Source organism: Lycium barbarum, chromosome 11, assembly GCF_019175385.1.
Source record: "Lycium barbarum isolate Lr01 chromosome 11, ASM1917538v2, whole genome shotgun sequence".
NCBI lineage: Eukaryota > Viridiplantae > Streptophyta > Magnoliopsida > Solanales > Solanaceae > Lycium > Lycium barbarum.
Window position 1 is genome coordinate 33208989 of NC_083347.1, and position 14238 is coordinate 33223226.

Consider the following 14238-nt stretch of genomic DNA (forward strand, 5'->3'; position numbering starts at 1 on the left):
AAGAGAACCCAAGTCTTTGATTTTGAACTGGTCATGCAGAAAATGTTTCAAGGTAGATATTTCAACAAGATCAGTACCAGTAAGAATTATGTCATCCACATAAACCACCAGTAAAATAAGGGAGTCACCAGAGCCTTTAGTGAACAAATAGTAATCATTAAGAGAAGAAGAATACCCCCTAGAACACAGAGCCTCAGATAATTTGGCATACCACTGCCTAGAGGCTTGTCTAAGTCCATACAATGATTTTTGAAGCTTACACACAAGAGGTGACGAGGAATACTGAGAAGAAACAGATAATCCTGGGGGAAATTTCATGAACACTTCCTTATCCAAATCCCCATACAAGAAAGCATTATTCACATCTAGTTGGAAAAGAGGGCAATTTTTCTTAACAGCCACAACAACTAGGGTCTTAACAGTGATCATTTTTACAACAGGTGAGAAAGTCTCATGGAAATCCACACCCACTATCTGAGTGTCACCCCTAACCACTAGCCTGACCTTGTATCTCTCCAAACTTCCATCAGCCTTGTACTTAACCTTATATACCCATTTTCAACCAATTGGTTTCTTACCCATAGGCAACTCGAAAATATCCCAAATTCTATTTGCATCCAATGCATCAAACTCAGCTCTCATGGCAGCCTGCCATTCAGGAACAATAGCTGCCTGAGAGTAAGTATGAGGTTCAAATACGGGCTGTTTACTACAAATTAGAAGCTAGACTAGACTCAAGAGACATGGAACTTACTAAAGAGGAGTTGCAGTCGGTTACACCCTGACGAGGAGCATGACAGACACTGACTTGTAGGCCAGATACCACCTGGCGTAACAGTTACTAGGATTATCATATAACCGTTATTCGATATAATAGGACTCAAACATGACTCAAAGGACACCTGCACGCAGGGGCAGTTGAAAATTGAATCCAATTGTTACCATTATTTTCATATCCGTAATAGTACGAAAAGAAGGCCCGACTCCAAGTTGTTCAGGAATAGTGGCGTTGAGTTTCTCGACCCTTTGACTTAGGATTAGTCTGTTCTATTTCTCGATGGGGCGGGGAAGGGATATAACTCAGCGGTAGAGTGTCACCTTGACGTGGTGGAAGTCATCAATTCGAACCGCCGAATCGAAAAAATTGGGTGCTATCATAAAGCTTTGTATCGGCTAAGTTCACGAGTTGGAGATAAGCGGACTGACGGAAGAACTTTCTAAGTTTCCAAAAATTGAAGATACAGATCAAGAAATTGAATTTCAATTATTTGTGAAAACATATCAATTGGTAGAACCCTTGATAAAGGAAAGAGATGCTGTGTACGAATCACTCACATATTCTTCTGAATTATATGTATACGTTTTTCCCCAAAGCAAGTTCGCCACCAACCGTAGCAGCACCATCCTCTAAAATATGTCCCTTTTTAATGCATTTACCCTGAGGAACCTGGAGTTTTTGATTCATACAAATATTTTTATTACGCAGAAAAGGCCCAAAATATGCAATGATCCAACATATATATAATGCATGAAGAGCTAATGAACTAACATCGGGCCTTTCAGAGTGATGTAAAGTCGGTAATCTCTTAATGAATTATGAAATTCATATCGAACTCAAAGAAATAACTTAATGATAATAAACATGATAATATTTCAAGAATCATTGGAGAAGTATATCAAACTAATAGAGGAAACAAGTAAGTAATTCAATAAAGAAAATCTATAAGAAGTGATGAGTGGAATCATCGGGGTATATGCATCGGTACACTAAATTTAGATTCGTGCCAAGGAAAGAGGAGTAGAAAACACCTTACATACCTTAATTCACCGATCCGCTACTTGAAGGAATTCCTTATTCCAAATACCGCTCGTCCCTTGTCCTTACATGGCGATATACAACCTTAGGTAGGCCTTAATTGTCCGTATACCAACTCATGTGTGGTGTATCTTTGAGACTATTTGGGGTTAAGGGAATTCAGACAACATTTCCTCTGTTTATACTATGTTCCCATGATCACAACAATAACAAAACCATCATCAAAGTCATTTGATCTAATTCAATATTCATATAATTCCATTAACAACATCCCATAAGAGGGTTATGCCGTCTTCCACCCAACTTGACTTAACACGTGACAATCTAACAAATATTTCTTCGAATTAACCAAATTCTTTGACTATAGAGAAAGAATTTTACGTCAATTGGGTTAATTAGTGCTTGCTACAGGTTTGGACCCGAGATACACCTTCCCCACAACGATGTAAAGATGAAATCTAAGCTCACCACGTTACCCACACTTCCCGAGCCTAGGTGGATGATAGATTGCAATACTTATAGTGGAGATTGATATAGAATCCTTTGGAGAGTGTAAATGTATGCTATGATGCTTCTAGACTTTGAGAAATATGATGGAAATAACATCAGAGGGGTATTTATACTTGTGAAAGTCGGTGGCCACCACCTCAACTCGACGTGCACATAGGCGGACCGTCAACATGTTGACGGTTCGTCAATGTGCAACCGTCGAGTTTCCATCAAAGACCACCCTCTAAGTGGTGGATTGACGGACCGTCCTTCATGTTGATGGTTCGTCAACATGGCTGTCAAGTTGCACCCTTTTCAAGGCTTGGTTCTTATCGATTCATTCAACCTCCAATCTTTTCGATACATGCGAAACATGAACTTAAAGCTTTGTTTACATGGAATCACATCTCTGTCACACCCCTTTTTCACCCCGGATAAGGATTTTATGATCTAAAAGGTTTTTCCCAATTGAAGTGACGGTTTTGAAAAGAGATTATTTATTTTATAGAGTCGCCACTTGGAATGGAATTTTGGTGTTCCAAGTCACCTTATTGAATCCCTAATCAAAAGGAAATGACTCTTTATCATTGGTCTGCGAAATAAAAGACCGGGTAAGGAATTCTATTGACCAGGAGGAAGGTATGAAGCACCCCTAAGTCCTGTGGTTCAAGCACGGTCACTTTTATTTACTAATATTCAGCTTAAATTAATATTGGATATATGTGCCTCCCTCAACTTTTACCTTTTTTATTTTCTTATTTTCTTGTTTTTTATGTATTTGCTTAAAAATGTGACGGTCTCCAAAAAAGAATACTTATTATATGGTAACTCACATGGTTTATTAATGTCAAATGCAGAAAGTACAAGTTATTATCTTTTCAAAATTTACATAAATAATCTAAAAAATTAATGTCTATAACCTAAGGCTTACATGAAATTCAAGGAACTAAGAATACCTTCAATTATTCCAGACTTGGATAGTCAAAAGTTCTTAAAAAACGTAACCCACTAACTTCACATATGAAAAAAAAAACATGTTGTAAGATTTTCCTTCCAAAGCATTATTTTAACGAAAAGAAAAACTACTCCACAGGCTAAACTATGAAAACTAAACAAAAATCTACTTTGACTCGACTTAACGTAGCAAAGCTTCAAATTAATCTTCATTTAAACGGAATAGCCTCTCTTACCTCCGCTGACCCTGCCGCTGCCGCTGGGCCTCAGCGGCTACTATCTGAGTCAACAACTAAATAGCCTCTCTTACCTCTTGACCCGAGGTATCAGGTGGGGGAACTGGGGGTGTTGGAGTTCCTGTATGCCCTTCTGGAGCGGTCGAGGTATAAGAGGTCCGGGATGGAACTTCATTCTGGGACCCGCCTTTCTCTATATCTACCGGTGACTCCCGCTCAATCCTTCTTCCGAACATTGCCTTGCCCTCTGGGCTGCTGTTGCTTTTCTCTTCATAGGCATTACTGAAATCATAACATATGATCAGGAAAAAGAGAATCCTCATAGCATGGTTCTATCGCACGATCTAAGATAGGAAAGAAAGGAAATATTCCTAAATGCCTTGCAGCCTCCTGTTAATAAGTGTGGTTTACTGCACACCATAAATAAGACTCTGCTAGACACGGCTTGCAGAAAACCCTAGGACAGACCTTCTCTGATACCACTTTGTCACACCCTAACCTCAGTGAGGCGTTATTAGCACCCGACACCCTACTAGGCCGAGCGAACCAAACTGTAACTCGCATCATCTATGTCTCCAATGGCAAAATAAGGCCAAGAAGGCCAACTATGAATATAATACCATGCATACGTATAAGTACACTAGGCTACGACGTCAACATATCCACTAACAAAACATAACTAAGTTGTATACACGAATCTGTCTGTAAAGCCTCTATGAACATGACTAAAGTACATAAGTCGGGACAGGGCCCCCGACCTATGCTTAACACAAAATACATATACAACCCAGACTCGACAATGCTCCAGGAAGAAGTGGAGCCCACTAATCAAAACTAGTACCTAAAAGCAGCCTACTGTGGAAGATTCTCGTCTCGTCTGTCTACACATGCGAGCATGAACGCAGTGTCCACAAGAAAGGACGTCAGTACGAATAATGTACCGAGTATGTAAGGCGAAAATGTAATATAATAAATATATACTGCAAAGAAAGAGGATAAGAATCAACCTGGCACTTCTGACTTACCGATGAGAATCTAGTATGCATGTCTCTTAATACTCTGATATCTTTAACTACATCTATGTACAATACTGTGTCTCTAACTTACTTACCGTCCAGGTGCTAACTGCCCAACTGATCAGTGGTAACTGCTCGACTGGCCATAGCACGGTGGTAACTGCCCGTCCGATTATTGCCCCACGGTAGAGCGCAACTGCCAGACTGATCAGTGATAACTGCCCGACCGGCCGTAGCTCGGTGGTAATAACCTCCCAACCAGCCGTAGCATGGTGGTAAATACATATCTGCCTAACCGGCCGTTGCCCGGTGGTAACACATATATTCCCGACTGGTCGTAGACTAGTGCTAATTATAATCGACATCATAACCAAACTTCTACAAGTAATCTCTATACACTTCCCATGGTCATCGCTTAACCCGTAGGGTCTACATAATCACATAAGACTCATAAGCACAGCTCAGGCCATTAGTACTCCTTCCCGCTTGACTAGATAGTCACTAAATCCTAAGATACCACATAAACCTCTCTTCGAACATTAAATACCTCATTAGGGATCCTCTACTAGCACTCTATTCATGTCCTATAAAACATTCCTTAAGAACCTCTTCCTAAAATCGTTGGGTTATTATTATGGAACCATCATCATGAACACATCTCACCTTGAAGGAACAAAATCATAAGGTGAGATCAACATCAATGAATAACATCAATAGCCATGAAATAAGCTCAATGATATCACATGAATATCGGGAACTGTAAGCTTTGGTATTTTAGAAATAAAGTTATTGAAGATATCATACATAGGTTCACAACAAGGAATCATGCCTTAAGAAACAAAGGGTTAGCCTTAACATACCTGGAAACTCACTTCTCGACTTTCCAATCTACCTCCCGTCTTGCAATCTATTTAAGATCGTTTGCAGTCTCGTAATCTACATATAAAACCATTCATACTATAGTTAGGCTCACCATCATACAATGGTCTCAAGCCTTTAATTAAAATCCTTTTAGAATCTGCCGAAATTCGGGCAGCATCTCCCCTGTTAATATGCCTAGCTCGAAATCACAATTCAGCAACCAACAACAACAATACCAACATCAAAAACAATATTATCAATACCAATATATTCCACAAACATCCCACACGATGTTTTATCCAACTTCTCAACCCATAAATTCATTATACGATCATTTAATAACTTTTCTTCTGTAAACAAGCTTAAATCAATATTTATAAGGGAAGATTCATACCTCACTTCCACTAGAACCGCAATCTCCTCAATATTCACTTTGAACCCAAGCCAAGTTTCGCCGCAATACGATATTATAATCACAACTATACACTGTCCGGACCTAAATCCAGAGATTTCACTTAATTCGCGATAAAAGTTGATAAATGGAAGTTGGGGGAACTCTCCAGAATATTTGAGAAATATTTGGGGGTATTTGGTCTGAAAAGAAGGGGGTAAACCCCCTGTTATACTTGGCTAGAGTCGGTTAGCACCGACTCAAAAATTGCTCAGCGCATTCGCGCTGCCTTGTGGCGCGTTCGCGTTGAGTTACTGGGTTCTCCTCTGCGCGTTCGCGCCACCTTCTGGTGCTTTCGCCCAAGGTTAATTCCCTGCTCTGACTACCCATCTTAAAATACTCATAATTCTCTATTCCGAAGTCGGATCGACGCGTGGTTTGTTGCGTTGGAAACTATACTTCATGAACTTCACTTTAGGTTTTTGCTTTGCTTCACAACTTCACATATACTAAAAGATATTCTTTCTCCAAGTTGGGCCAAAATTGCCCTTTATATTTTCTCCAAAGTTCCAACAAACTTAATTTCCTTAAATCACTTGTTCTCCAATCCTTCCATAACTTATTATATGAACTTAAACCCTCACAATTAATAAGATAAGTTCATATTATCTCACATACCTCCTGAAAGGTAGCTCGAATCTCAATATACGAAACTACAGAGTGTAACATCCTCCCTTCCTTTAAAAACATTCGTCCTTGAATGTTAAACTCTTAGGGATCATAGTTGAACACGATACCACTAATACTTTTTTTTTTACAATGGTAACGTAACGATAAAACTGATACCTTTTTTTTTTCTTTACAATGATAGCGTAACGATACCACTTATACTACTTGCTAGCAGCCATTAATCTTATTACCAACTACACAAGCTTTTAACACCACTGACAACTACTAATTCAATTGACATATGCAAACTTCATAAATCACTAAATTGAGCTATATTTCTAGCTGCATCAGAACTTCAGCATTGCAGTATTTTTAGCTAGCCATCATCAATCATAGATGCAACATTTTTATATCTTTAGCTTACAACCGATGAAGGGAAGAAGGTACTGATACCACAAGACTACGTTTTGGTACAAAGTGATTTTAAACTTCAAATCACAAATCTATTTTTTTTAAATGGTCTAACTTCTATGGGTGTGAATTTTAGAGATACTTTTATTTTCATGCTATTTTTTAGGCCATATACATGCACAGCCCCCTAACCTTGTAATGAATTTCCATTTTGACACCTCAACTGAGGATGTTTCCTATTAGACACTCAAACAATCATCAAAGTGTCTACTGGACACAAAAAGCTAACATGGCATGTCTTGTGTTACTCATATTTGAGCAGGTAAGGTAATATGGATCAGTTGACCTAAACTTTTCTTTTTCTGATTATTTTGTCCCTCAACTTCATCTACTTAAAGCAAACAAAAAAATACTGTTGCCAAACTCAATCCTCTCCAATTTGGTGCCCCTTTTTTGTCCAGCAAGTTACTACCATTCCGTCAAACCAATGTGTTTCATTTCAAATAAGACAGCAAAGAATTTGTTTTCCTTTGTCTTTTCTCATTTGTTATGTATTTTTCTCTGTTGCTCACTTGAAAGACCCAAATTTATGAATTTGAAAAGTTTATCACTACACAACTAATAATTTTTTTTCAAAAAAAGATAAAATCAATAGAATTTTTTCATTCTTCCAGTATCCTCACTAGACAATGAGGACTGAAATATTTCTACTCTTTTGAAAGGACTAAATCAACAAATTTTAATTTTCCTTTCTCTAATCCTTGTCGGATAACATAGAGTGGAAGAAAATATCATAATTATATATATAAAAAAAGGTTTTCGGAAGCAAAGAAGCCATTTATAATTAATAATAATAAACCAGTAACTTTTTCGAAATCGAATTAATCTGAGTACATATTACGAATAAATGTAAAATGCAAAGTTACATCTAGAATCCTTGACATAAGGAGCATATCACCAATAAAAAAAAAAAGGAGTAAAAAAATCCTATTCCCTTCCTTGAAGAATGTGGTAACTAGAGAAGGAGAAAATGGGCAAATACAATATAAGGGGCCCTACTTCTTTGCTGGAACGAGGGTAGGGGAGAACAAGAGCCAAGGAGAGAGGAGGCTAGTGAGTCTAGTTGTGTGGAATTAGTCAATCCAAGGTGGATTATTTTTAATTGATGTGGCTTTTATTAATTGGTTATTCAGCCACATAAGCAGCATTTGAGCTTCACACACTGATATTTTGTTCGGGACTGAGTTTTTAGTTTTCAATAGACATATTTTGATGGTAGTTTGAGTGTCTAATAGAAAAAATCCTCTGTTAAGGCGCCTAAATGGAAAATCATGTCACGTTTAGGGGGCTATATAGGTATTTGGCCTATTTTTTTACTATTTCATTGTGTTGTGAATTTCAAAGCAATAAAGAAAAAAGAAGGGTTCCAAAAATCAGGGAAATACTGATGCTCTCCCCAACAACAACATAGACGTAAAAAAACTGCATATTTGAATCATTACTGCTCAGAAAATCACACTAAAATACCATATCTGATCAAATCAAAGTTGTTGATTAATAAAAATACTCCTGAATAGCAAGAGCGAGAGCAAGTACCTGTTGCATTCTAGTCATGAAAGCAGCTATTTGTTCTTGGAACATCTTGTCAAATTCTCCTTTCATGTGTGCACGCTCCTCTTTCAATTTATTTTGCAAATCTTGTTCCATATCCCTTTTTAAGTCGATATCCATTTGTTCATGTTCTTCTTGCAACTTCCGGTTAAGTTCTTCTTGCAACTTCCGGTTAAGTTCTTCTTGCAACTTTCGGTCCATACCGGCTTGCATCTCTTGCCGCATAATTTCCATTGCAAAAGACACGCTAGCCTCTATGTTTGCCTGCTGCATTTGAGTCTTTATGGGAGGCTTCTTTCCATATCCAAAACCACGCACATAGCCCGGTCTCTCACCAAGAATGGATGAATACATCTCTTCTCTAGTCATGGGATTCTCGACCTCTTCAGATTGTTGTTCAACAACAAGTTGATGGAGCTGGTCCTACATTTATGCATAACCATTTAAACCAAAACATAATAAACATATCCAAAGTAGCAAGTAGTATGGTAGAAAAATAATAAGGCAGTGATTTTAGGGAGTTATATGAATTTGTTGGGATTTTGAATCCAACCACACTCGTTCTCCGTTATCATTTTTACGTGTATGTTGGATCTCCCACACTTTATCTGGTGTGTCCTTTTCTCCAGAAACAGGATCTCTCTTCAATATCGTTTAATAGGAAAATGTATAAGTAGATAAATACAAATAACAAAACAGTCTATGTAATAATAGGAGAACAACTGTATTCTAATCGTAGATTCCTCTACTTCTGGAAAAGACTTTGTACCACAAGCATGCTTGGTTATTTGCTTTTCCCTATTTCTTTTGTTTCTTTCACTGACAATCTGCACTAAGCCAAGAGTTCAGGATATCTTTATTCAAAGAGTAAACACACTTGGTATTTCCTAACTTAAAAAAAATGGTTATTAAGTTACCTTGAATTCTTCACTTCCAAAATACTTTACTAGGTATTTCCACCCATCCAACTGAACATCCTCAGGTCGATGAGACAATCTCTCTTCATCAGTAGCATAACAGAGGTAGTCAGTGTGCAATCGAGCTTTCCATGCTCTGAAAAGCCTTTGCATACTACTTATCACAAAGCCTTGCCACTTATGCTCTCGCAGTCCGCCACAAACTTCAAATTTGTTATGAACACATTGTAACATTATATTTGATATCATTATCATATGAATAAATCATGTAATCTAAAGGCAATAAATATTGAGAGTAATTTATTACCTTGACCCTCAACCACATTGCTTTTCCGTATTTCAAAACAATCTTTTGCCACTTCCCCTCTGGAACGAGATAATTCTCCTCATGGTCAAACCAGAGTAATTAACAATATCTCTAGCCCCAGGACCCACAGCTCTATCAATGTCATCTGGAATCAATATGTGATTTTGCCTCCATACCTAGTTTTTATATATACTATTTTAGATTTATATTTCCCTCTTCCTTTCTTTTTATTGATGCGAGAAACTGCAAAGCAAAAAATAAATCATCACCACTGATTTTAACAAAAATCGAACTGAGAGGGAAGTATTAGTAAAGAAATGTAAAATCTTAAATCAAGGAAATAAACTGAAAATTATAACAGAAGAGAATACTTTTTTTTGCAGCTGCTTTGTGAGTTCTAGAGTCTTAACTGCACAGCTACACTATGACCATACCAGCTCTAAAAGCCTAATTAGATAAGGGTATTTGCAGCTGCTTGGTGACTATCCTAGAATGGAGTGAAAAGGGCTAATGTTCAAGAATGATGCAAGACATAAAGCTAAATTCGTGATGTGGCTGCATCTGCATGGTGGTATGAGGACAAATGATAGGTTGATTCGGTGGGGAATGAAAGTTAATTCTGATTGTACACTTTGCCAACGACAAAATGAAACTAGGGATCACCTGTTTGTGTTGTGCAACTATACCAGGGCACTATGGAACAGAGTTATGCAATGGTTGGCCAGGACTTACACAACTACTTATAATTAGGAGCAATACGTTCAATGGGTTGTCCAAAACAACAAAGGGAAATCTCAAGATGGTACAATTTTTAGGCTGGTATTTGTGAAAGTAGTTAAGGCTATATGGATTGAAAGAAATGCAAGAGTATTAGAGAAGAGAAGGAGGCATTGAGAGGCCTTAGCAAGAGAAGATTCCTTTGTTTCATGTGTCAGAGCCTCAGCAGGGATCAGAACCAAAATGCAGCAACTACAATTCTAAAATAGGCTAGGAGCTCTTTTACCTTGTTTCTGGTATTTGTGGCTTTAGATAACCAACTGTGGTAGTGTGGTTATGGATATGTAATGCTTCACTTTGGTGATTAATATAATGAAATTAGTTACCAAAAAAAAAGAATAATTTAAAAAAAAAAAAAACTAACCTGCACCATTTGAAGCTTGTGGAGAAGGAAGTACACTTTCTTCTAGATTCCTCGATGATTATGTCTCTGGAGATGTTCCTTGGAGAGGGCTACTTGATGTTTGTCTGGTCTGTATAGGTCCTTGAGTTGGGTTACTTGATTGTCCTGTCTCCAAAAAAGCCTCATTAATCTCTATTGGTTGAATTTGTGGTTGAGACATCATTCCTGAACTTGCATGTCCTCAAAAATTGCCACGTCCACAGCTCGTCCCACCTCTCACACTTTTACCTCGTCCAATTCCTTTCATTTCCTGCAACATCAAATAAAAAAGGATAAGTATTAGAATAAGAATTAAAGATGATAAAATATATAGCTACCTATCCAAGAAAAATATCAATTCATAAAGCAAAGTATTAAATCAATCAATAATAAAAATGGGGGACACTTTGCTGACAACTGTTGCTTCATTGATGGAAATGTTAGAGTAAGCCCCTGATTCTACTTAAATACTGATTCTATTTATAAAAATAAAAATAAAGCTACAAGCATCTTGAATTAATTTCATGTCAGCCTAATAAGTACAAAAATACAGAGAGCTTCTAACAAGATGTAGACATCTAAATCATCAGTCTTTGCTTCTCAATTTCAAGAGTAATCACTGTCCTCTCCATCACTATCATCAAGTAACTCTTCTTCAGCTTCTTCATTCCCTGATACATCTATATAATTGTCATTAATGAAATCATCTTCCTCATTTTCTTGGTCATTGGTACGCAAAACAGTTTGCGGTTCAACATCATCCCTCTGTAAAGCCACCTCAATATCAGTTTCTTGGTCATTGGTACGCAAAATATTACATTCAACTTCCTCTTGTTGATAAACTTCTTCATTCAATAATGCTTCATCTTCAACTTCAGGCATATTGAAAAGGTCGCGAGGATTTGTTTTTATAGCAACAAGCCAATCTTTATCGACAATGTCATTCAAGTAGAAGAGTTGCTCAGACTGAGTCGCTAACACAAATGGCTCATTTGCATTCAAGGCACAATGAGTATTCACACTTGTAAAACCATATTTGTCAATCTTATATCCTCTTCCTAAGTGAGCCACATCCCATAATGACACTTGAATAGGTAAACTTTCCTGTTTCCTACATAAGAAAACTCGTAAATGTCCTCTAATACACCATAATACTCCTTATTAGAGTCTGAATCATCGCCCCTCACAAGAACTCCACTGTTCTGCATTTTTCTCACAAGTTCTTTTGTTTGAAATCTAAATCCATTCACCATAAATGTTGAATATTGATGCACCAATGGTTCAGGGCCGACGGCTAAGCTTATGAGCTCAGCATTTGCGTGTCCTTGTGCAGATAGTACAAATATCTGCATTAACAAATAATACCATTATGACCAATCAAACACCATGGGACAATTACACTAGTAGTAAAAGTGTCATTTAAGTAGACACCTACACGTGCACGAAACCAATCAAGAAACTCATTGCTACGCATCCTATGAGTTCTCAGTGAACCTTAGCCTTCAATCTCTCTCATGTATTCCCTACATTTTGTGTTAGTGAAGATTAATTGGATTATCTCAAAGTGAAATTATCTTGGAATTAATAAGAGACTTACTCTATGAATTGCAAAACCTCTTCACAATTTTGAAGCACATACATACATGCTTGGTTAAACTCATCATGAGGTAGCCTGTTGCTATCTGAAGCAGCACCTTTTGGTTGCCCACATTTTTTAAAGATAGATATCTCACCCTCTGATCCAGATCCATTATCATTTCTAGTTGGTTTATTAAACTTGGTTGAGATATTTTTTAAACATCGTGAGCAAAATGTGAGGCTTTCCTCTGCCAAATTACCTTCTGCAATTGAACCTTCTGGACATCCTTTGTTGCGAACATATGACTTAAGTGTTCGCAAATACCTATATATAGATTTCTCATTAATATAGTTATAGAATATGACATTCTAAATATATGACATTTATATTATATAACGACACATTACCTCTCAATAGGGTACATATCCCGATATTGAACTGGCCCACCAAGCTTTGCCTCTCTTGCCAAGTGAATTGGCAAATGAATCATGACATCAAAGAAAGCCGAAAGAAAAACCATTTCAAGTTTGCACAATATGATAGGAATTTCAGCCTCTAGGATATCAAGATCTTCAATTGTCAAGCACTTAGAGTATAGATTCTTGAAAAATTTGCCTAAGGCTATAATTGGTTCACAGACTTCCTTAGGCAACAAACCACGTATAGCTACTAGGAAAATGTCTTGCAATAATACATGATGATCATGACGCTTCAATACATGTATCTTTTTCTCAAATACGTTAACACACCTTGAAATGTTTGATGAAAACGCATCTAGAACCTTCAAATTAGCTAAGAAATCACAGACCTTCAACTTCTCTTGTGGGGACATGCATAGCATGCCGCTGGTAACAAAATATTGTCCCCATCCTCAATTGGATGCAAGCCTTGCCTGATTCCAAGGTCCACCAAATCATATCTACTTTTCAATGTGTCCTTTGTTTTTCCAACCATATTCATCACAGTTGATAAAATATTGTCGGACACATTTCTTTCTATGTGCATCACATCAAGGTAATGACGTAACTTAAGACTCTTCCAATAAGGCAATCGAAAAAAGATACTTTTCTTCCTCCAATTATAAGCATTGTTAGAAACATTATGCTTTCGCTTTTGCACTTTACCCTGAGTCACATTGCCAGAATTTTGTAATTGCATAAGTGCTTCATCACCTGTTAAAGTCTGGGTGCAACCCCCGTTTCCACTTCCTATCAAATAACACCCTGTTTCTACGCCATGGATGGTTCATGGGAAGGAAAAGACGATGACCCATATAACACAACTTATTATGTAAAGAAACTGATTGTGTGTCTTTATGGCAACAAGGACATGCAAGCTTTCCTTTGGTTGACCATCCTGAAAGATTCCCATATGCAGGAAAGACATTGATCGTCCACATAAGAGCCACATGCATAAGAAAATTAGATTTTGAGTGTGTATCATAAGCCTCCACGCCGTCCCACAATTCTTTCAACTCTTCAATCATTGGTTGTAAGTATACATCAATTTCATTGCCTGGACACTTAGGGCCTCGAATAGGAAGTGTCATCATGAAATATGGATTTTTCATGCAATCCCATGGTGGCAAATTATATGTAACTAGTACGACAGGCCAAATACTATGATTGGAACTCATATTCCCATAAGGTTGGAACCCGTCACTTGCTAAACCTAATCGAGCATTTCTTAACTCAGCCGAAAAGGTAGGATGACGCTCACTGAAAGATTTCCATTCTATTAAGTCGGATGGATGTCGTAAGACACCATCATCAATATTTTCCTCCTTGTGCCACCTCATCTTCTTTGCTGTCTCTTTTGCCAT

General features: G+C 37.5%; 2 protein-coding genes across 2 annotated transcripts; both read right to left on the minus strand.

Annotated features, from left to right (window-relative positions):
• Positions 1-558: 558 nt before the first annotated feature.
• On the minus strand, positions 559-11233 carry LOC132619695 (uncharacterized). The gene is made up of 8 exons (XM_060334523.1): positions 10820-11233; positions 9679-9921; positions 9372-9574; positions 8411-8877; positions 3570-3777; positions 1391-1447; positions 755-826; positions 559-672 (listed from the first exon to the last, which is right to left on the minus strand). The coding sequence occupies exons 3-8, from the start codon at positions 9522-9524 to the stop codon at positions 559-561; spliced, it is 1071 nt and encodes a 356-aa protein (XP_060190506.1). The 5' UTR covers positions 9525-9574; positions 9679-9921; positions 10820-11233.
• A 210-nt stretch (positions 11234-11443) lies between these two features.
• LOC132619696 (uncharacterized) lies at positions 11444-14238 on the minus strand. The gene is made up of 6 exons (XM_060334524.1): positions 13639-14238; positions 13260-13541; positions 12824-13197; positions 12452-12740; positions 11993-12183; positions 11444-11948 (listed from the first exon to the last, which is right to left on the minus strand). The coding sequence occupies exons 1-6, from the start codon at positions 14236-14238 to the stop codon at positions 11444-11446; spliced, it is 2241 nt and encodes a 746-aa protein (XP_060190507.1).